Here is a 20,898-nt window from a genome sequence, read left to right on the forward strand (position 1 = left end):
GTTGACGCAGTGGAGATCATTGTAGATCCGTAGATCCCGTTAGGGTCGGAGATCGTCTGGCCCTTTCTTACATTCATTGTATAGTAGGTAAGTCCTGTACATCCCGACCCATACGTGCATGTCCAGGATAGGAACGGTGGGGAGTGCGAAGATTCTAGCGGTCGCAAGCGAGACAACTGCCATGACCAACAGGTTTGTTTCCTTGTTTTTGACTTTTCTTGCTTTCTGGAAGCCCAGTCGGTGTGCTGTTTCTGTAGGATTCACTTAGTGTGTACAGTGGATTTTTTTCGCAACGAGCGCAATTGAGTCAGCAACGTTCAATTTGGACTTAGTGGGGGGTCCCAGCCTGGTTTGTCGTATTGTTTGTGGTACTTGTTGGGCTTTGCCCCTATCCCATTGGGATCATCGGGACGGTGTGTCACTGCAGCTGGAGCGGAGGTGTAGTCGCTGTAGACTTGGGGAAGCTGGGAAGTTTGCTAGAGATAGGGAAGGACTTGAAGGTTACTTACTGCTGTCCTGTTGTTTGTCTATTTCGACTTCATTGTCACGGTGTACTGGCTTGGAAGGACAACCTGAGGCATTCACTACTATGTAGCCTACCAGAGTATATCTTGGCCTGGTGGAAGATGGGGCCGGTGGTGATGTACTGTACAGAGACTTCATCTGTAGCACAGTACTGCACCTTTTGCAGGCTCTCATGTTATCTCCTAGCTTCCCAGGATCTATGTTTGTCATTTGTGGACAGATACCCAGAGTCGTGACACTACTGAATACAATGCACTTAGCACTGTATGTGTGTATGTGAGAGGGCAGGTAGTATAGGATATATCATTCCCAAGTCCAGTCCAGCACAACTTTACCCCAACAAGTACACGGTCCAATGCACCCTAATCGCGGTGGACTTGTTCTTTGTTACTCGACAGGAGCGTGCGTGTACATTCTATTTGCCCATTTATTCCTACTGGCTCTTCCCACATGGTCGGTTTGAATCTCCTTTAACTGTCGTTGTTGTTGTCGTGGTCGTGGTCGGTCTTCTCTGGGCTGATGTTGCTGATGCCGAAAATATATTTGCCGTTCTCCCCGCAAGAATCCAGTGCGATGATCTATTTCGTGGCATGGATCTCCATCATGAGTGATCATACTCGTTCTCTGGAGTGGTTTCCTTTCCTCTCTTTTGCTTCTGGCGTAGTGACAGCTCTTGACTTCTGGTGGGTATATGGTACTCGGTCTCCTGTTTGGAAAGTACGGGCCGGCTGGTTCGTGATTGCTTGTCTGTGCAGGGGTGTTGACAGTGGGGAATGTGGACGGGAGCATATGCTGTATATACTGGGGCTTTATGGTGCTTTACTGAGACTGGGGTTTGGTGGGTGATTATTGGGGGCCGCGAGTTCGGTGAGGTTTATGTTCTACGCGAGGACGACTGTCTACTGTGCTGTACCTAACTTATCTCTCAACTAATTTCAGTCGCTACCGAGGCCTACCGGTCTACAATGAGCCTCCAGGCTAGCAGCCCCAAACTACAGATACAATAGAAGTCCAACTTTCAAACGTATCCGTCATCATTCACTGAAAGAACAAAGGTCTCAAGAAGTAAGGGTAGAAGTAGAAGTAGGAAGTAGAAGTGAAGATAAAGTAGAACCAACGACCTGTCTCGGCCCCCGACTATCGACTTCGTCCACTAGAAAGACACAGTCCACCATGTTGACAGGTCGAAGGATCGAAATGAAAGCAATGAAGTTGAAAGTCAAGATGAAAAACCATAACAAAAACACAAGGGGGACAACCCTGTACAAAAAGTGGTATCAAGTCTGTAAAGTAGGATTACCCTGTTCCCCAACGAAGAAGTGACAAACAGAGAAAGAAAGAAAGTCGACCATGAAATGAGAAAGAAAAATCGCAATAGTCAATGCCCCGCCCTCCTCCTTCCCAGAGTTAGTACACAGTAGTCGCCAAGCACAAAACCAGATAACAAGAAGCAACAAAGCAAGAGGAGAAGTAACAAAAAAGACGCAGGGTAGTGGATGAAAATCATGATTCAGAAAGAAAATAAAACGCCAACCAATCTCTTTTTACCGTGAGTTCCCAATGTCGTATGCACAAGTCTCTCAATGGAGTTAGGTGTGTAAGTAAGGTGAGAAGATGATGGGGTATGAAGGTGATGAAGAGTAGAAATATAATGAATCTAGACTCGAAGACCCCGACGTGGGAGTGGTTGTGGTGTGGTGAGGGAAATTGTGGTAGTCGCAAATAGATATCGAGTATCGTCCAGAAGTCCAAACATTGCGAGGTCTGAGAGTAAAAAAGTAGAATGGGGGTGAAAAAAAGGGTTCCAAGGATAAGTGCTGTACACCTATTCACTCGTAAAGAAGAATGAAGAATTGAAACAAGCACAGAGTTGCGCTCCAAGCAGCCGCAATTATTTCATGCCATTTTGCATCATGTTCTGTTGCTGTTGTTGTTGCATCACTTGAGCTTGCACGGCAGCCACCTGAGAAGCACGTTGCTGTTGAGCTTGCTCCCGCTCCCGACGCATCAATTCTTGGACCCAGAGTTTGGCATTGCGTTCAAGCCCAGCTTGATACTGTTGTGCGATTTGCGGAGGATACGAGGCGGGCGGACCATACTGGGGCATCAGTCGGCTGGCCATTTCTTGTCTCAACCGCAGCAAGCGCTGCTGGTATAGTTGATTGTATCGCTGGGCAATGGTGACACCCTGCGTCATGTTCACGCCTTGCATATTCTGTGGTAGGTGGCCTCCATTCGCCTGGGCCGCGGCCATCAGCATTTGCTGTTGTTGAGGGTTCAGTTGCGGCCCGTTCTGATGCATTTGGCCCTGTTGCCCTTGCGCTTGTTGCCCTTGTGACTGTTGTTGCTGTTGCTGAGCCAATTGCATCTGCGCGAGCTGTGCACGCATCAACTGGGCTTGGTAGGCTTGCGGATTGGGGAACTTGGCTTGCTGCTGTTGCTGCTGTTGTGGCTGTTGCTGCTGCTGGAAGTGCATTTGCATCTGCTGCTGTTGCTGTTGGTGGGCTTGGATATTCTGCTGTGCATGCGCATTCGCTTGCATCTGGGTAACCTTCGGCGAGAACTGGCCGTGAAGCATACCCTGTTGGGCAAGAAGTTGATTCCTCTGCTGCATAAGCAACTGTTGCTGCTGCTGGGTTGTGAGGCCCATCCCGTTGCTCATTTGAGGGGTCGCCATCATGGTAGCCTGATTCAGAACTGGGGTAGGTGCCATGGTCGAATGGCTCGGACTGGCATGGCTCATCCTCTGCGTCGGTGTTACATTTCGCATGATAGGCGTAGCATGAGACATGGCAGGAGTGCCCTGGGTCATCTGTGGTGTTCCGTGTCGGCTCTGCCCTTGTTGACTTCTTGAAGCTGCCATTGGATGGCTCATGGCGGGGTGCGCGTGCTGTATCACCGACGGTGGTCTCGAAGGGCTTCCAGCACCCTGCATAGAAGACGTCATACTCATAGGAACCCCGGCTTGCGTTGTCCTTGTGCTGCCAACGACCGGGGATGATATGTGTTGTGGTGTCTGGTTGCGGACCACAGGCGATGACTGTGGCGCTTGACTGACACCATTTGGTTGAGCCATGGCATGTCGAGTTTGTTGCTGCGCTGCCAATTGTGCCTGAGCTTGCTGCGCCGCGAGCTGTTGTCTTCGAGCTTCTTCCTTGGCATGCTCCTCGGCTTGTCGCTGTTCAGCAAGACGGCGTCGCTCTCTCTCTTGCTCCTGTTGCTGTCGCTTGGCCATCTCTTGCTTGACCTTGATCTCATGGTCTCGCTTCGCCTTCTCTTCGTGTTGCATACGGATGTTCTCAAGCGTCTTGAATCTTGAGAAGCGTGGCTCAAACGGCGCGCCACCACCGGTGTCATCGATAACAGCTGATTTTGGCCCACTGGCGCAATTGGAGGTGGCTGGCTCCAGACGCTCATCCATGATGAGCATGAAACGCTCTTCCTCCGCTGCGAGAGCTTCATCAGCGGCAAGTTCAGCCACAGTCCGCTTCCTACGCTTGGGTGACGGTGGTGGATCGGAATGAAGCGGGCTCTCCATGTGCTTCAACAGATCATGAACTCCATCAAGACTGCTGACGGACTCAAGGTAGAGAGGGGGAGCCAATGCTCTCGTCAGCCTGGCTTCACACTCTAAGAGATCCTGGGGTTCCACCAGCATCTTCTGTTTCTTCGCTGGAGGGGCCCGATCTTGCTGTGAATTGGCGGCCGCCCCCGGCCCGGGGGAAGACGGCGCTGTAGAAGAAGATCCCTGCGGTCGGGATGTCGAGCTGGTTGCCGTCTGCTTGGCCGCCTTTGAATCAGGTGTAGTAGCGAGAAGAGTCAGCTCGGCTTGAAGCGAACGGGGTGTAGGATGTAAAACAGTGGTAAACACTCGAGGTTTCGAAGGTTGTTTCGACTGGTTGAGTTTCGAATCCTTCTGCGAAGCTTGCGAGTCCGAGTTGCCGGGCTGCTCACTGCCCAACTTGACATCCTGCTGGCTTTCCGAAGCCGCCTCCTTTGCGGGAGGCTTCTCCGAAGTTAATTGATTGAGCTTCGGATAAGGCACATAGGCAGATGGTGTGACGTGCTCGTTATAATTGTGTATAGAGAAGGGGGTGTTGTTGTCATTCGATGACGGCACGCTTGACTTCCGAGTCTGCTGCGACACCGATTTGTGATCCACCACGCGGACAATTAGACAGCCTGCTTGTCGCATGACTAGTTAGCCGAGCACCTATTAAATGTGCCGTATAGGGGCAAGAGCCTGCCTTCATAGAACCGAACATTGGCCCGCAACAGCTCCTCCATCATGTCATGAGGAACGGTTTGAGAGCGGATATGTTCGATGACGACCTTCATCTCCGAATTGTAAGGAAAGCTCCCATCTTGCTGCTCAAAGCGGAAGTGGGTCGGATGAAGGTGGAGAATCAGGGAGGGAGGGTGCTCGGAGAACTTCTTGAGGATATATGACGTGGTTTTGACTATCGGAAACGCGGATCCACGTGTTAGTATAACTCTAAGCGCATTCATCGAGGCTACCGCGGAAGCTCACCGAAGGGCTCTGGACACCGCTTTCCGGCTCGACGATCACCCTCAATTGATGAGGCCCTTGAGAATGGCTTCTGTAGCCGCCCAGCCTGCTCGCTGGCCTTTTGCGCCTCTTTCTTCGTCCGGTTCTGGGGGCCTTTGTTAGACGGTGCGCCCGTATGGGCTGTGCCATTGGCGCCGTTCGCCATCGGTGCGTTCGTGGAGCCTGCAGCAGCCGGTGTTGCAGATCCTGGGAGGTGCTTTGTTGTAGAAGAAGGGGAGGTTGAGGATTGTTGGGACTTGACACCGTTCATTCCGGTCTGAACAAAAGGCGGGGGAGGTCGTTTCATCTTAGGGGGATGCGAATTGGGCTTGGAAATTGCCGTCGCCATCCTGCGAGCAGGGAGCTAGCGACGCGACTAGAGGCGACGACGAGCGAATGCGACTGCGCGTTATGGGGGAAGCCGGGGGCGATGGAGGAAGACCGTGAGTCGTCGTCGTCGATGGATACAGCCGGAGCGCGAGACATGTGGGGAGCGGAGGTCGGAGCGGCACGACAACGAAGGGGCCGGGATACGGACACTTGAACACAACGCGGAGTCGCTACAGGAAGTAAATCGAGGAGTCCATCGAACAGACACCTGCAGAAAGAGCAGGGGAGGTTCGAGAAAATTATATCGGGAAGGGAGGGTGATTTCAGGGCTGACCGTCTGGCTCTCTGCGTCAAGTGAGAGGGAGTTCGGTCCAGCCCAAGGCCGCGGACGACGTGAAGGAGGCTGGATCATGTGATATCCGCATCGGGTTAGCGCCTATTGGGGTTCCCTCGATGATGCCTGTTTCAATGACCCTTGAATCGATCTACAAAAAAGACTCATGCAGGAGCATGAGGGCACTGATAGCATTGGTTATGCTGTACTGTATATATTCACCAGAAAGCGACCAACAGAAAGAATTCGCACATCATCATGGCAGGGGAATCAAACGGAAATGCAGAGAATCGTCAAGTAGGGGAATAGGGCGGGTAAAGCTATAGACATATGAAGCGTCCATGCACTTCGCTTGTTCCAGTGAAACTGGCAGAGCACGAAAGCTCGCTAATCAAACCCAGATACTCGTCGTCGCCAATCATCGCCAACCCGGAGCGCATCGACCACGTCGATGCGCTTACCGAGCCCGGTGGTGCCCTCCTTCTGCCACCATTTCTCGCCCTTGTCCGCCAAAGCCGACTCGTCATCGCTATCGATCAGACCGCCGCGGCCACCTTCGTCTCCGACCACGACAACCACCTGTCTAACCCAGCCGGAAATGTGATGGACCGCCTCTCCGTCTTTTCCAGCCAAAGACTCTTGAACATACACGGTATCCGGGGAAATGTGTCGCACAAGATGCACAAAGCCAGTGGCAGTGCTAAAGGGCATGATGGTGTTTGGTTTCTCAACAAGAGCCTGCGCTTGCGTGTACATTGTGCGAAACAACGGGGTGGTGCCCTCGTGCTCGTCCGTCGCACGAGACTCGCCCGATAGTTCACGGCCAGGTACCTCACCCGGCGATGTCGCTTCCTCCGGAGCGATATTGGAATAGGAAGAGGTGACCGACAAGGTAGGTGGAGAGGAGCCGCCTTGGCTAGGGGCATGCTTCAGGCCTGGCGCATAGATCATAATGAAGACGCGGGTGGTATCGAGATTGACATGCTCTGGAAGGTGGGAAAGGATTGACTACAGGTACATTAGCGTGATAGGCTCAAATCATAGTTGCACTGCAGAACATACCGCATGCTGCGAGATAATCTCCTCAGGATCCACCCGAGGAGTTTCAGAGGACACCACAATCGCGATAGTCTTCCTCTTCTTCTTATCGGTGGGGATAGAGCCAGAGACGGCCTCGCGGGTCGTTGGCGCAGCGCGGGCCGGCTGTTCTCTCTGGTTGGCTCTGGATTCTACTTCTTCCGACCACCGTGAGTGGTCTTCAAAGTCTCCTCTATCCTCCTCCCGGATCGATGTGAGAGCTCCGCCGACGAAGGCTCCGGCCGCGGCCATTCCCGCAGCGACTCGCTTGCTGGCGCCGTCAAGTATCTGCTGGGGGCTGGGTGTGCGACGCAAGGCTCCCTGCATGCGTGCCATCATGCTGGCATCTTCGGGATGGCCACCGTGGACATCTGTTGCTGTTGAGCGAGCATACGTTCCCTCGTAGTCGCCGCCAGCAGGATAAGCCTCGCTACCGGGACCGGGGGCGGGGAAAGGTTCCTCGTCGCGACGGCGATCGCGGTCATTTTCGTCATCGTCATCTTCGCTGCGTTCGCTCCAAATCCAAGCGGCTATGCCAACGGTCGCGATGCCTACAGTCAGGGCCAGTGGCACCCAATAGCCCAGGACGGTTCGTCTGCCCGAAGAGCTGAAACCCGTTCCGGCTCCGACCCGCCGACGGCGGGCATCCTGGGAATAAGGGAAAGACATCGGGATGGTTTCAATCAATGAGAAGAGACACGTAGGCTCAGAAAAGTTCCACTAAGCCGAGCATCACATTTCAAGCTGGAGGGAAGAAAGGGGCAGGCGTCAGGCAGGGTAAGTGTTGGAATGAGAAAGGGAGTGAGAGTAAGAAGCGAAGCCGCGCGCGGGCTGGCCTCGGAGGGAGCAAGAAACATGTGGCTGGTGATGCTGGATTAACCGCGGGATGTTTTTTAGCCAGTAACGGTAACAGATAGTTTAACTACGGTATGGTAAACTACTAGCTCCGCCGGCGGGCAGATAGCTGTGGAGGAGCAGCGATGGTTACTATGAGCAGCAGCAATGCGGGGCGCGAGGGCGACCAGAGATGCTGTGTCCTGAAGTTTGTGACATTCGCACTGTTTGCATTGTATGCAGCTGCCGCAGCCCGAACCTGCGATTGCTGAGTCAGTCGATGCTATCGGCGCATGCTGGTGGGATTTTGGTTAACTAACAATCGGCCTTGACTCAAAGACCCAGCAAGAAGGAGTCTGATGATCTCGAGCCCGTCGACCTCTTGAACCATTTCATACGCGGCTCAGACTAGACATGATCTAGAAGGCTCAAGGTCCGATTCTATAAAACGCCTTCCTTGACGACGCCTGATACCCAAAACTACCTTCCCCCTCCACCCCGCGTCAAACTTCCGTCGCAAAATTTGTATGGTTGACCAGCCGACTCTGTGATCCATACATCCTCTTCGAGTTCCCCGGGCTTCTAGATCACCCAGAAATTGCACAATACCAATATGCCGCACTCGGTTCCAGTGCCCAACACGGGCATTCAAGCCCTCATTCTCTGCGGACCTGGTGTGAGTTCGATCAAAGGAAACAAGGAAGCAAGCAGCTTACTGATCTGACTCCCCTTTTAGGTCAGTTTGAATACCTTCACCTCGAATGAGGACTCTCCCAAGGCTCTTGTCCCGATTGCCAATAGGCCGATGATCTACTATCCACTAGACTGGTGTTATCGCATGGGAATTACAAGTCAGTAACTGCCGTCAATTGCGCCAGGATTGCGCCCAACAGTCTAACAATGCCAATCCGATGTAACAGATATCACAATCGTGACTCCTTCGGAGATCAAACAGCCATTAGAAAGTGCCATGGGTACAAATCCCTACTTGACCTCCCTTCCGTCCCCTTCGCCGTCAATTCTGTCGCCGCCCGACTTGACCATGACCACCGGAACTGCGGAACTGCTCCGCCTCCCCGAAGTCCAGTCGTGCATCAAGTCCGACTTTCTGCTCCTTCCCTGTGACCTGATTTGCGATATACCGGGAGAGTCTTTCATCGAAGCATGGATGGCACAAAGCGCGCTAGGGGGCTCCGATGGACCGAAGACCGTTGGGTTGGGAGGTGGCAGTCCTCGTGGTGGTCTCGCAATTTTCTACCAAACTAAAGGCCAGGAAGAGAGCGTTAAGGGCGAGGCCACGGACTTCGTGGCTACCGTCCCCCTCGAGGAAGATGAGGCACCAGCTGTGTCTCACCCACTGGACGGACCCGCTGCGCTGCGGTTCGGACTGTCGAAGCTGGCTCTCTCTATGCCGATGGACACATTGAAAGAGAACATGCAGGAACAGAAGGGCTTGCTCATTCGGCACTCTCTGGTCAAGAAACACCCCCGGATCAAGCTTCTTACCAGCTTCCGAGACGCAAATTGTTATCTTTTCCCGTACTGGGTGTCCCAGTTCTCGCGTCTCAACGAGCCGTTCGAGAGTATCAGTGAAGATCTTGTGGGATGGTGGGCAAAGGCAGGGTGGCAGACGGGGCTGGGAGAGAAGCTTCACTTGCGAGAGATCCTCCAGCCAGAGAACAAGGGAGAGAGCGGTAGCCAGGATGGAGATTCGCTGGAGGATGAGATCGATCTAAACTCCATGATTTCTACGAAATCGGGGGCTGCCGTCGCTCGCGAAGGGGCCTTCTCTGACGATATCCAGTTCGCCTCCCGCGTTCAGAATCCTGATGCCAAGGACGCAGACAGCGCAGAGCCCCTGCATGTTCCTCCGATCCTGGCATACATGCACTCTTCCAAAGCGTCAGCGCCATTGGTCAGACGCGTGGACAGCTCTGCTCTGCTCCTGAGCGTATCGTTGAAGCTGGCAAAGCTGGAAGCAATCGAGGAGGTTGGCCGCGTCGCCGCCTCTCCTTTCGCCCACAACCAGAAGATCAACGGCACATCGAATGTGGCGCAGAGGTGCACCGTCACCAAGGCTGACTGCTTGATCGACATGAACACCACGATCAACGAGAAGTCGGTGGTCAAGGAGAGCGTCATTGGAGCCAACTGCGTGATTGGAGTTGGCGCAAGGCTGACGAGGTGTCTAGTCATGGATGGAGCCGTCATTGGGGAGCGTGCTCAATTGTCCGGCTGTATCATTGGCCGCAGAAGCAAGATTGGACGCGAGTGCGTCCTCAAGGACTGCGAAGTCCAGGACGGCAACGTGGTTGAAGATGACACTGAAGCGAAGAACGAGAAGTTCATGGTATTCGAAGGTCTAGATGACGATGAGGATATGGATGGAGGGGACTATGAGGATGATCAGGATGACTTTTAGGTGAACAGCGCTTTGGCAGGAAGCGATAAAAGAGCAATAGAAATACTAATGATGTGATGACACTTTGGATGTCTGACGAGAGGGTTCATTTGTTCTTTTTAGAATTATTAAGTCAGATGTCTCTCAGATATGAAGAAAAGAGAACAAAGAAACAAACTGGGACTCTAAGAGTTACATCTTTTCTGCCTGATTGTAAAGAAGAATCAATCCTGACAAAAGAGAGGAACCAGAGCCAGAAACTGCTGCCTAAGCTGAACTGATGGGGTGGTTGTGGAGTGAGTGAGTGAGTGAGTGAGTGAGTGAGTGAGTGAGTGAGTGAGTGAGTGAGTGAGTGAGTGAGTGAGTGAGTGAGTGAGTGAGTGAAGTGAAGTGTACACAAAAAGTGCCACCAAACAAATGGACTGAGGTTTTAGTATGTGGAAGGTGCAGTGCAGTCAGTAACTTACCTAGTAGTAGTACTAACGTACCTACTAGGTAGTAGTACTTCGCCGCCTCCACAGACGGTGTGAGACAAACCAGCCAACCAACCAACCAACCAACCCCGAACTTCACTGCATCATATCCCAATCGCCATCACCAACCTCCTCATTCAACCCCTCGGAATCTTTGTTATAGCCGCATGCAAAAGGGCTACTGAAGAACGGGTGCTCGCCGGCCTCCTCCCTCTGCCGCTGGTCCTCTTGATCAGTCACATAGCACTGGAAGATCCATTCCAACTCCTCCGTTTCGTCGCCAGTCCCCTTCTGTTCATCCAAGTCCATCTTGTCGCCATCGGAAACCACAGCCCCACTCTCCTGCTGCTGATGGTTGTTACACTCCGAAAGACTAAAGCCGTCCACCGCATTATCGGCCGTTCCTCCCAGACCCGCGTTCCGAAGACGAGCATCGGCACGAGGGTTGACAGCACCGGCGCCTCTACCTGAACTCCTGGCCGAAACAGGCGAGCACGGCACAATAGTCTTATCATCCAGGAATTTCACATATCTAGGACGCTTAGGCTCCGGCTCTGCCTTGGGTTCGGCTGCGGGCTTAGACGCGACGACGACCTTCATCGGGGGGTTCGCACTGGCAGCATTGTTAGGATGATTGTTACCATTGGGATTACCAGTAACAGGCAAAGTGGGCAAAACTGGGTATAGTTCCCGCACCGGACGTTTTCCGCGTCTGATCTCTCCGCTGCACCTCTGCTGCATCATCACGGTGGGAGACGACATGAGGTTTGTCTGCGGGTCGTTTGTGTCCTCTGGTACCGCTTCGGGGGCGTCGGGGCCGGTCGAGGGAGTGGCATAGGATGCGAAGTCCAGGTCCTGCCAGTAGCTGTTCGCGTTAGTGGGCTGTCTCAGCCAGGAGCGCCGGGTCGCAGGGAGCGCGGGTGGACCCATGAGCCCTCCAGTTTGGGGACGAGGACGAGGCCCGTTGAGCGCCGGGGTCGACTGGGGGTCGTTGGACGGGCGTCTCATGCGCGCCGGTGGGATCGCGGGCCTGGGCCTAAAGACGTTCTGGCGGGCAGAAGCTGGGTCGAAGAAGGGATCTTCGTGGCTCTGTGCGAGGTTCCTGTAGCCAGTCACGAGGTCGGGGGAGGTCGGGTCTCGGGATACTCCATGTGTGGAACTCTGGGGAGACTCACTGAACCCCGTGCTCTGAGAAGCATCGTGGATCGCTGGGGTGATGCCAAGGGGGATGTTTGGGTCTGTGTGTGAGATCATGGCAGGCGGCTGTTGAACAGTCCCATAGTTGAGTATCGGCATCGGCACATATGGACTTGGTGGATCATCGTCCTGTGTGTATATGTGTGTCAACAAACGCCAATCAGCCTGCCTTTATTGGACGACTCGAAGAACTAACCTCAACAAATGCTGGCGCAGGAGCCGTGCCAAAATACTCCAGAAGTGTTCCCAGCGCCGACTCTCCAACCACTAGTGTCTGATTCTGAGGCCCTAGCACCAATCTCGCCGATTGTGTAGCCTCGTTCTCGACCACGATCGGCGGACGGGGCTGCGCCTCTCTCACTCTCTCTAGAGGCGGATGGGCAGCGACGTTCTGAGGCTCCGTGTTCAACGTCGAGTGACCGGCGGCGGAAGAGGAAATCATTGTGACAGCTTCCTGAGAGGTGCCTGCAGCAGGCCCGGTGGCAACAGCAGTGTCGACAACACTCTGCCCCGACGAAACCAGCACCGCCTGCAAGTACGCCTCTTCCTCCTGCTGATCCTCGAGGCTCTTGGGTCGCAGGTATCCCGGCTGCATCCAGCGAGCGTGATCACCCCTCGCGTAAAAGCGTGTCACACTGTCAATGAAACCCGGGTCGTGACGGGACATGCCAAGGATAGTCTCCATGGACTGAGTAGTGAAGAGCGTTTTCTGCCTCAGGAACGTGTACCTGGTAGAGGGGTCACGACAAATGAGACAGGGACTTGCAATCGTCAGGGTCCTGGCAGGCAGTTCCTGGTGATTTGGCATCTGGTGGAAGGGACAGCGCTCTTTGAGGGCCCAGATGTGGGTGCAGGAGTAGATGTGTACCTCCATACGACACATCCCGACGGTTGATATCCTGCAGTTTGGTTAGACCTCGGTGATGGTGTGTGTCTTTGACATGTCCAGATGGACTCCGGTGAAGCTCTCGGCGGTGGGGAATCACAAGGTAGCTGATGACTTGGTGGAGCGACACGCCGTGTTGTGAGGCTGTGAGGTTGTGAGTTCATTCTCTCAGCGTCGCAAGCGGGTCCTCTTTTTGCATCGTGGGTGCGCATAAAGCAGACTCCTTTTTGGATCGTGTGCGCGCGTAAAATTAGCCTATTTTATGCGCATATCCTGGGGGTGAGGTGATATAGCCCTAGTGCAGGTGCAGAGAACCGGACTTTGTTCTTGACCAGAGTGAATGGCGCTCAACACAGTAGTGGCAACAGAAAGAGACTGGCACATGTGATTTGCAGATGAGTTTGGCGGTCCTAGTACATGTACTAAGCTATTTCTTTATCAAGTGGTTTATAAGTTTGCATATCCCAAACTGTATAAAGTTGATGCTGTACACGATGTAGATCAAAGCTTAACAAGCTCATTTAGATGTGACTTTATAAGGCTATAAGCTCTTCGTTCTTCTTGAATCTGTAGGTAAGACTATTCTCTGATACTACTTATATCTGTACTGGGCTGGATGGTGATTGATAATAATCTCTTGTTCATATACAATACTCTTTCTACAGATGAGGACTCCTCGCTTGCAACTTTGATCTGTATGTCCCTGTCCCTTGAGATATCTCGTGCCACAGTATACTGAGGTATGCTTTATGTATAACGGGCCATAATAAAGTGCAGAAACATCTGTATGCAGTATGTAGTATGTAGGCATACAAGAGCATAATTTACTAGTGGTGCAGACTGACATAAGTATTTTTTTGGAAGACTTAACACAGCTATCAAGTACAGCAGAGAATCATTCACTAGAGGAAGATCCATGTACATACAGTATCTTCTACTTCAAGGCCCTTGAAGGTCTGGCAGCCTGAGGATTTATGTTCTTGGAACTATTAGAAACAGCGGGGTATAACTTTCTGGAGATGCAGGTCAATGTACAGCATTGGACCTTATGACTACTAGGTACGTACCTCATCCTTCGGGATACCTACTCAATGCCTGGCAGCCTAAGGATTCATGTTCATAGAACCATCATACTTGAGGTGCAGATTGATGTGCATCCGTGCGTTGGGAGATTGAATACCTGGCAGCCTGAGACCATCTTCTTACAACTATTCAGCTTGGAATGTCTGACCACCATCAATCATAGTTGTAAGCATGTGGAACCCACTAACCTCACCTACAAAAGTTCCAGATCAAATTCAGAGCCTAGAAATTCAATATAGAACTTGAGCATAGAATTTGAGCATAGAATTTGAGCATAGAACTTGGGCATAGAACTTGAGCATAGAACTTGAGCACAGAACTTGAGCATAAATTTCAGAGCATAACACCAGACCAAAGAAGTTCTAAGCGTATAACCCAAGACCAATTCCTGACACCCTTCAAACGCAGAGGTATCCATCCATCCGTGCCCTAAGTTTTAAACAACACTGCTCCCGCCGATTCACAAAAAGTTAAGAGAGTTTAAGTTAAGTTAAAGGAAAGGGCCCAAAGAAAAAGGAAGTACCCCCCACAGGCACACCCGTGTCTGTTGCTCCACTAATTATGCTTCTTGTTTCGTGGGCGGTTGGATTTCATCCATTCATGCACGACTCCTTGTTTGGGGCAATTCCTTGTAATACCGAATAAGGAGATTAAGGATGCCAGGGACTGTGGTGTGTATACTTTTGTATTGTACCAGAGGATATGATGGCAGTCGGTATAGGAGATTTGGTGTTGATAAAGTTGATGACGAAGGTGATGATGATGTTGATGATGATATCAAAAAGATCTACACTCATGGCATGATACCTCGGTCATGGTGTCTGTCAATACTTTCCCGTCTTTATCGTCATGCCACTTCTTCTTGGGTGTTTAGATTGGAAGCCATGATCGGATCAGGTTGCTGCTTCTGCTTCTGCTTCTGCTTCTCTCCCCCAAGACCTCTTGTGGACCCCGCAGTGGGTCAAGATCGGGCGGTTCATGTCTGAGATGTTGCCTGCCGTCTTTCGGTTTTTTTTCATCTGACCCGGACTTGTTGCTTGTTCAAATTCAAATTTCATTAAGGATGTGTATGTTTCTCGAATTCTTCGGGCAGGAAAATTTGGGGAGATGGGGCCCTCTCTCTCTCTTGCTTTAACTTTGAAACACTTACGTAGGAAGCATACGAAAATTGACTCAGATCGGGGGGGGTATCTGGTCAGTGGTGACAGACAGACGGATAGCCAGCAAGAGCAGATAAGCCAGCGAACCACTACGCAACACAACACATGCAAAGCCCGAATTTTGGGGAGAGAGTTGGCGGTTTTGTCAGGTTCTTATCAATTAATTAGTTATGTCTTTCTTGCTTCGGTATTGTCTCTGAGAAGATCCTAATATTAATCGAAAACTACAGTACAGTACACGTCCGTCGCATAGTTACATGACTCGGAAAGTTGACTGCCAGCTTCCCCCTCCCTCAAAAAAAGGTACAGTACGCGTGAGAGGCTTTAAACCCAACCATACAGGTCACAGAAGCTACAATTCAATTAAGATTACTTTTTTTTCCCCAGAGCTCATGTGAGATGAAGATTTAATCATCTTGAAACCCAAGTAGGAAGGTAAGGTCAGCAGCCCTGAGCTGAGCCTAAGGAATCCTTACGCGAACAAGTCAGCGAAAACCCCGCTTGGTGGGTTTCCGATTGCAGCGACATGCAGATGGCGCTAGTGTGAGAGAGGTTGACAATTCGGTTCCTACGAGTTGCAGCAGTACTTCCAGCACGGGCACGCAAGTACTGTACTTTGTTTGAAAGGGATCGGATTGAACTAATTACAATGCTTTATGGACTTTTCAGCAAGCGTCTAGTTGGTTGCGAGATGCGTTGATTGGTGTCATCTTACTCTCTGCTACTGTCACTGACAGTAGTGTGCGAGTATGGAGTAGAATGAAATGCAAACCTATCCTGTCTATTCGTCGGTCGCTCGGTAAGCTCCAGAGTCAACAGGGACAAGGAACGGAGGTCAGATGACGGTCTTGAGGCGCGAAGTGGTATGTACTGACTGTACTACGACCCTAACGGGCTGGAGGGCAGTACTTCGGGGAGGTAAGGAAGGTATAGCACGGAGTGTAGCACTCGTAGTCAGGCAAGTTTATGTTGGTCAAGTATACACAACTTTCCCCGTTTCTCAAAAAGAAAAAAGTACCATAGTATCTTCATTATAGTAGACAAAGACCAGGGGGGAGGTTCCTGAACCTCCGAGAACAATCATCATAGCGTGTTCGCCGCTGGGCTGATGTCCGGACAGATCAGAGGGGAAGTACTCCGTAGCTGGTAGTCACTAAGCACTTAAGGTGTTTCAGGTATATCTTCGGGATGAGTAGGGCACACTGCCAGCGTTGAGTTGTTTGCAGCAGCAGCAGCAACAATATACTCAGTATGCATAGTGATGTGGCCCTGCTTACCTAGTCTCTGGCTTGTTCTGGAGCTTTTACGCCTTTTACTCCGTAATTTACACATATGGTCTACTCGAGAGGGGGAAAGTGATATCTTAATCTCGACTGCATGGATACTGGCTGAGATTTTTATCTCCGTGCGGCCAATCAGGCGGGCAGGTGGGGGGTGGACATTGCCCCTCCCTGCAGGTTGATTGTCGTTCAATCTATTTGTTTATCTGAGCACGTTGGGGCTAAACTTCCTGCAGTAAATGGAAGAACGCCCCCCTCCTCTTGCCCTGGAGCAGGGTAGGGAGGTTTGCCACGAGTGGAGTGCTGAGCGGCTTTCTGCCCTGGTTGTGAGTATCTAGGGTTCAGGACTCGACTTTTGATGAGATGATGAGATCAAATGGCTTGGCTGGCGAGCGTTGGCGCGGGGACGTCCTGCATTCAGGGTTCAGCTGGCTATACTAAAGCTTGAGTGACGGGATAAGATAGCTGATAGCACGAGTGTAGCTGGTGACGATAAGAAGGATCTATCCGTGTGTGTGGAATATGTTGCCGACCGGTACGGAGTACTCTGCGACTATACTCGTAAGTATCGATAGTGACAAAAGAGAGACTTCTTGCAACGGTAGCAAAGGATATCTGTAGATGTTTTGCCCCTTTTCGCAAGCAATTCTACTTGAACCTATCATTTAAGAAACCCTGAACAGGTGAAAAGAAATGCTTACATGAGGCAATACATCGACCAAGCTGAACATCATCCATCGTAGCAAATGATTATAATGAACAACAGCAACAGTAGTACCCCGACGCACCAAGCAATTCGAACCCATGCAGCCAGTCAGCTTCTACTAGATTAAATGCCCACAGCAACTGCGACACCAAATTCCTGCCGTACGCAACCACAGCACCCATGTCGCTGTCTCCTCCCCGGATTTCGTTCCATTAACCAGTAGCTCCGGCGGGCAATATCGAAGCAATCAATTCCCTGTCAGTCACCCGCGCCACCAAACAGCCAATCGATAAACCTGGAGGATGTAACCCCTCCCCCCTCATTCCATGACAGTTGATTCGAATTCCTCGCTAGCTTCGTTCACAAAAATCCGGGGTCAATCCAGCCGGTCCAGGCCCCCAGCGATATGCAGTACTCAGTACCTTTTTGATTCACATTTTACTTTTGACTTTTGTGTAGTACTCAGTGTACAGCCCTCTACCCCATCTTCTCATCATGATGAACCTTGGGTTTGTGCCTGGATGATGACTCTTATTCGGGAGATGTGACAAACAAAACGTCATTTGCCACATGCCATGTGAGATTTCTACTGAATATGGGGAGAATAAGATTCCGATCGTCCCTAGATTCCGCGGTCATGCTGGTTATCTCGCCTTGGCTGGCTGGATGCCTGCCGGCCTGTCTTTTCAGGCAACGGCTTTAGTCACTAAGTACAGTACTGCCCCCGCGGTCGCGGTTCAAGCCGATATACATATATACATATATATATATTTTTTTCCATTTGGTAGACGGTGATTTGCGGATTTTCGATCGTTGTTTGAGGCGAATCAGGTGACGGGAAATGCCCATCGTGATCTGATTTTGAAGCAAGGCACCAAGCTCTATGACGGAGTTGTGAGTATGTATGGAGTACCTACCCATACTTCTATTGAGTACGAGTACTACGAGTATGTGTGGTATTACAGCACGGAGAGGTACCGACCTCGCGGGATGGTAAACCGCAAATCGCCGTTGAGAATACTACGTAGGCCGTTGTGACTCGGGTTATCATATCATAATTATATCATTATTCTGAATGCCTGGTTGTGGGTTGACAAGGTTGACTCGGGTTCGTGAAAGTATGGGTATCATAGACGCAATAGAGACGAGGAATGGCCCAGCCGATCGTCGAGATTTCTGAGGTTCAGTGCGCGCTTGAGTGCAGTTGATGATGATGATGATGATGTCGATTCCTAGACATATGACTGTTCGCTTCCTGGGAGATTGAAATTGAGTGGAACCGTGGGTTTTGTTTATCGGATCACTTATCGGAAATGTGTTCATTGTACGGAGTACAGTACGGGGTCATTGTTGTTTATGCGCTAGTGCACAAGTCGCCGAATACCATTCAATCAATTTATACAGGTATGTGGACAGACCGTACGATAATTTAGCTCTTCGTTTCCGCCAAGTTGCTTTTGGTAGCTCGCTTCAGTGGTGACAATAATGTGAATGCCTAGATAACTTATCGATTAGACGAGGGAAAATGGTTTTCCTGGTTCCTCCCTTGCTCCACTTCCAAGCTGTCTACCGGGGAATGGCAACATGATCTATTAGTTATTCATGATAAATGTTAGTCAATCTACCGGGCTCGGCGGAGTGTTCGGTCCGAGTATACGGGTACTAAAATGCGTACTCGTACTAGATAAGGGGGGAAGGGGGACCCTAAGTTGGGAGGATTAGGGGGTGGGAGGGAGAAGTATGAGTATGGGTATGATAAAAAATTAGATGGAAGAGAGGGTCATGGCATCTAGTTGCCATTGCGCAATCTCTCGGGAGATTCTGGAAGCACATAGTAGTTGTTTGATTGCATGGACAGGCGTGTTGTGTAGATGGAATTGTTTGCCCTTTGTGGTCCTGTATGGATAGAGACGGGCACTGCGAATGTGGGGAGGGTAATTGAGACACAAGATGTGAAACTTGATGGCAGTGTGCGCTGCCCGCCCACTGCCCACTGTTCACAGCCATGGTCCTGTTCAATCTACCTTTGTGGTCCATGTGCCCGCCGCTGTATTGCTGGCAGGCTGGGTAGGTAGGTGTGGCTAGCTGCCTTGTCAAAGAAAAGATGTTGATGGCGATAACTATGGCGACGTTGCTCTTGTCGATCACGCGGGAACTCCTTACAGGGGATCTGCAGTGGCACTAACCACATGAGAGTCTGTGAGCGCGAGAGCGCGAGAGAGAAAGAGCAGAAAAAAAGAGGGGGTGGGCGTTTTGGTGATGGAGAATCAGAGATGAATTATCCACCTCATTGTGGATTGTGTGGGAGGGAGATTCACGATTCACGGTACTGTACCAACGATCCGGGTTTCAGTTTGAGATGAAAGCCTTCGGTTACCCATCTCCGAAATTACTTGTCAGTCAATCAGAAGTGGTAGCACCGTTGGTAGCCGGAGATGAGCTGGAATTACAGAGCGACTAGGGTGAGCAAACAAACAATGGAACACTTGAGGTGTTTAACTTCCCTCTCGCCGGTGGTAGCGAAGGAAGCGAAGGAAGCTCGTTGAGCTTTAGCCTTTTGAGCCTTGAGGACACAAACCCGCGGATTTAACCCATCCCAAGTGGGCCCCTTCGACAATCTCCGCTCTCAAGCCAAAACGCAACAACACCCTGTCTCCCCGTCCCGCTTGATTCTCAGTTGAAAAATGTCCCGAGAACTTCGTACTGTACGGAGTATACATTTCTTTACTTAGCTCGGTCGGCCTGGCAGGCTGGCACGACCTGGGCTGAACCGATCTTCCGAACGCCCCATGATCACGACAAGTGGGAGAAACTTGACGGATCAGATAGTAAGCTTTGGGCTCACCGACAGTCAGCAGCACAACCAGAACCTCAGAATATAGTTCCGGTTGACCAGGCTATTGAATTTATCTCCTCCTCTTTACGAGCCCCTTCTCGCTTCTCATGACTTGGTAGATACCCCATTCACTCCCTCCAGTATACGAGTGAGAGCTTCCACAGTAGCAATACTTAAGCGTATCGAGTTACTCCCATAGAGCATCAGTAAGCGAGTCCTTCCCAGTCGAGCCATCCAGAGTCTCGGGTTCAGCCCCAAGAAGAATGTTGCCAAGCTTTGAAATATCCAAAGAGATTAACTTTGCGATCTGGAAGCTCGGATTGCCTGCCTAATTGCCTACCTGCCTATAGTAGGTGGTGGCCGAAATATCCGCTACATACCTTAAACTCAGTCTGCCTCAAGCGGCTCTTCCTCGATCGTCTCTGACATGATCTGTTACGAAAGGCAAAACGTTGTTTCAAACCCTACAGTGGCCGAGAACTTTCCGAACGAGAGAGGGAGAAAGAGGGAGGGAGAAAGAGAGAAAAAGAGTTGAATGGTGTGTGTGGCTACTGCAATGCACTGCGTCAATAGCCAAAATTCTAACTCTGAAAGATTAACTTGTAGATTTTTCAGTCGAATTGACAACTAGACCGAATCTTTCCATGCTTTTTTTGTTTGTTGTAATGTAGCTCTACTTCCGTTGGGTGCTTCTATTGATTCTCCTTTCCCAATTCGTGCTCTGCCCTACAGTTGGGGGCCCGTTCTCTCGATACTCTGCGTGGCTGGCTGTCATCAACTGGAAGTATAGGAGGGAATTTATGTGATCTACCAATCCCAAAGATGCCGGTGAATATTCCAGATGCACCCCATAGATGCATTGCGAATCCAGCGCCTCTTGCTCAGTACTACGCGATTCCGTGATGCTGAAACAACTTGTTGTTCGGCTCGGTTGAGAAGAGCTGACATCATCTACACTTTTGACAATTCAGCATAGGGAACTCGGTAGTTATATAAGTTTACATGGTACAGAGCACCAACCTTACCACTTACCACAATTGAAGGAAGACTGGATCTTGAGGGTTCACAGTTTCACGGTACCAACTCGGGACATCCGATTCGATTCGTATTGCAAACGTTTAAGTTGGCGCGGCCCCCTCCCCCCAAAAGAAGGAAACCAAGAACAGATAACTTACTACGAAAGACAATCACGGCAGATGGTTGAATCATAATGATCTGTCCCATGGT

The 20,898-nt window shown here is 51.0% G+C and overlaps 5 protein-coding genes across 5 annotated transcripts; 1 reads left to right on the plus strand and 4 right to left on the minus strand.

Moving 5' to 3' along the window:
- Window positions 1-2,132: 2,132 nt before the first annotated feature.
- Window positions 2,133-5,744, minus strand: BO66DRAFT_237554 (uncharacterized protein). The gene is made up of 3 exons (XM_025642818.1): window positions 5,057-5,744; window positions 4,773-4,985; window positions 2,133-4,707 (listed from the first exon to the last, which is right to left on the minus strand). The coding sequence occupies exons 1-3, from the start codon at window positions 5,421-5,423 to the stop codon at window positions 2,417-2,419; spliced, it is 2,871 nt and encodes a 956-aa protein (XP_025507032.1). The 5' UTR covers window positions 5,424-5,744; the 3' UTR covers window positions 2,133-2,416.
- A 215-nt stretch (window positions 5,745-5,959) lies between these two features.
- BO66DRAFT_367845 (uncharacterized protein) lies at window positions 5,960-7,746 on the minus strand. Its single transcript, XM_025645307.1, has 2 exons — window positions 6,801-7,746; window positions 5,960-6,746 (listed from the first exon to the last, which is right to left on the minus strand). Exons 1-2 carry the CDS (start codon window positions 7,482-7,484, stop codon window positions 6,126-6,128), a joined length of 1,305 nt encoding a protein of 434 aa, XP_025507033.1. The 5' UTR covers window positions 7,485-7,746; the 3' UTR covers window positions 5,960-6,125.
- A 235-nt stretch (window positions 7,747-7,981) lies between these two features.
- On the plus strand, window positions 7,982-10,357 carry BO66DRAFT_389335 (translation initiation factor eIF2B subunit gamma). Its single transcript, XM_025646776.1, has 3 exons — window positions 7,982-8,325; window positions 8,386-8,500; window positions 8,570-10,357. The coding sequence occupies exons 1-3, from the start codon at window positions 8,263-8,265 to the stop codon at window positions 10,069-10,071; spliced, it is 1,680 nt and encodes a 559-aa protein (XP_025507034.1). The 5' UTR covers window positions 7,982-8,262; the 3' UTR covers window positions 10,072-10,357.
- BO66DRAFT_237568 (uncharacterized protein) lies at window positions 10,346-11,958 on the minus strand. Its single transcript, XM_025642819.1, has one exon. The coding sequence runs from the start codon at window positions 11,817-11,819 to the stop codon at window positions 10,620-10,622; it is 1,200 nt and encodes a 399-aa protein (XP_025507035.1). The 5' UTR covers window positions 11,820-11,958; the 3' UTR covers window positions 10,346-10,619.
- BO66DRAFT_389337 (uncharacterized protein) lies at window positions 11,391-12,968 on the minus strand. The gene has a single exon (XM_025646777.1). It carries the CDS (start codon window positions 12,526-12,528, stop codon window positions 11,881-11,883), a length of 648 nt encoding a protein of 215 aa, XP_025507036.1. The 5' UTR covers window positions 12,529-12,968; the 3' UTR covers window positions 11,391-11,880.
- Window positions 12,969-20,898: the final 7,930 nt, after the last annotated feature.

This window comes from Aspergillus aculeatinus (assembly GCF_003184765.1).
Source record: "Aspergillus aculeatinus CBS 121060 unplaced genomic scaffold BO66scaffold_8, whole genome shotgun sequence".
Lineage (NCBI taxonomy): Eukaryota > Fungi > Ascomycota > Eurotiomycetes > Eurotiales > Aspergillaceae > Aspergillus > Aspergillus aculeatinus.

What these genes read in the sequence shown, in the direction of transcription:
- BO66DRAFT_237568 (XM_025642819.1), bottom strand. Translation starts at nt 11,819, where the DNA reads ATGCCGATACTCAACTATGGGACTGTTCAACAGCCGCCTGCCATGATC.
- BO66DRAFT_389337 (XM_025646777.1), bottom strand. Translation starts at nt 12,528, where the DNA reads ATGCCAAATCACCAGGAACTGCCTGCCAGGACCCTGACGATTGCAAGT.
- BO66DRAFT_389335 (XM_025646776.1), top strand. Translation starts at nt 8,263, where the DNA reads ATGCCGCACTCGGTTCCAGTGCCCAACACGGGCATTCAAGCCCTCATT. An exon ending in TCATTCTCTGCGGACCTGGT is followed by an intron (nt 8,326 to 8,385) that starts GTGAGTTCGATC and finishes CTCCCCTTTTAG; the next exon opens with GTCAGTTTGAATACCTTCAC. An exon ending in TTATCGCATGGGAATTACAA is followed by an intron (nt 8,501 to 8,569) that starts GTCAGTAACTGC and finishes CCGATGTAACAG; the next exon opens with ATATCACAATCGTGACTCCT.
- BO66DRAFT_237554 (XM_025642818.1), bottom strand. Translation starts at nt 5,423, where the DNA reads ATGGCGACGGCAATTTCCAAGCCCAATTCGCATCCCCCTAAGATGAAA. An exon ending in GCGGTGTCCAGAGCCCTTCG is followed by an intron (nt 4,986 to 5,056) that starts GTGAGCTTCCGC and finishes CGTTTCCGATAG; the next exon opens with TCAAAACCACGTCATATATC. An exon ending in CAATGTTCGGTTCTATGAAG is followed by an intron (nt 4,708 to 4,772) that starts GCAGGCTCTTGC and finishes TGCGACAAGCAG; the next exon opens with GCTGTCTAATTGTCCGCGTG.
- BO66DRAFT_367845 (XM_025645307.1), bottom strand. Translation starts at nt 7,484, where the DNA reads ATGTCTTTCCCTTATTCCCAGGATGCCCGCCGTCGGCGGGTCGGAGCC. An exon ending in AGATTATCTCGCAGCATGCG is followed by an intron (nt 6,747 to 6,800) that starts GTATGTTCTGCA and finishes ATGTACCTGTAG; the next exon opens with TCAATCCTTTCCCACCTTCC.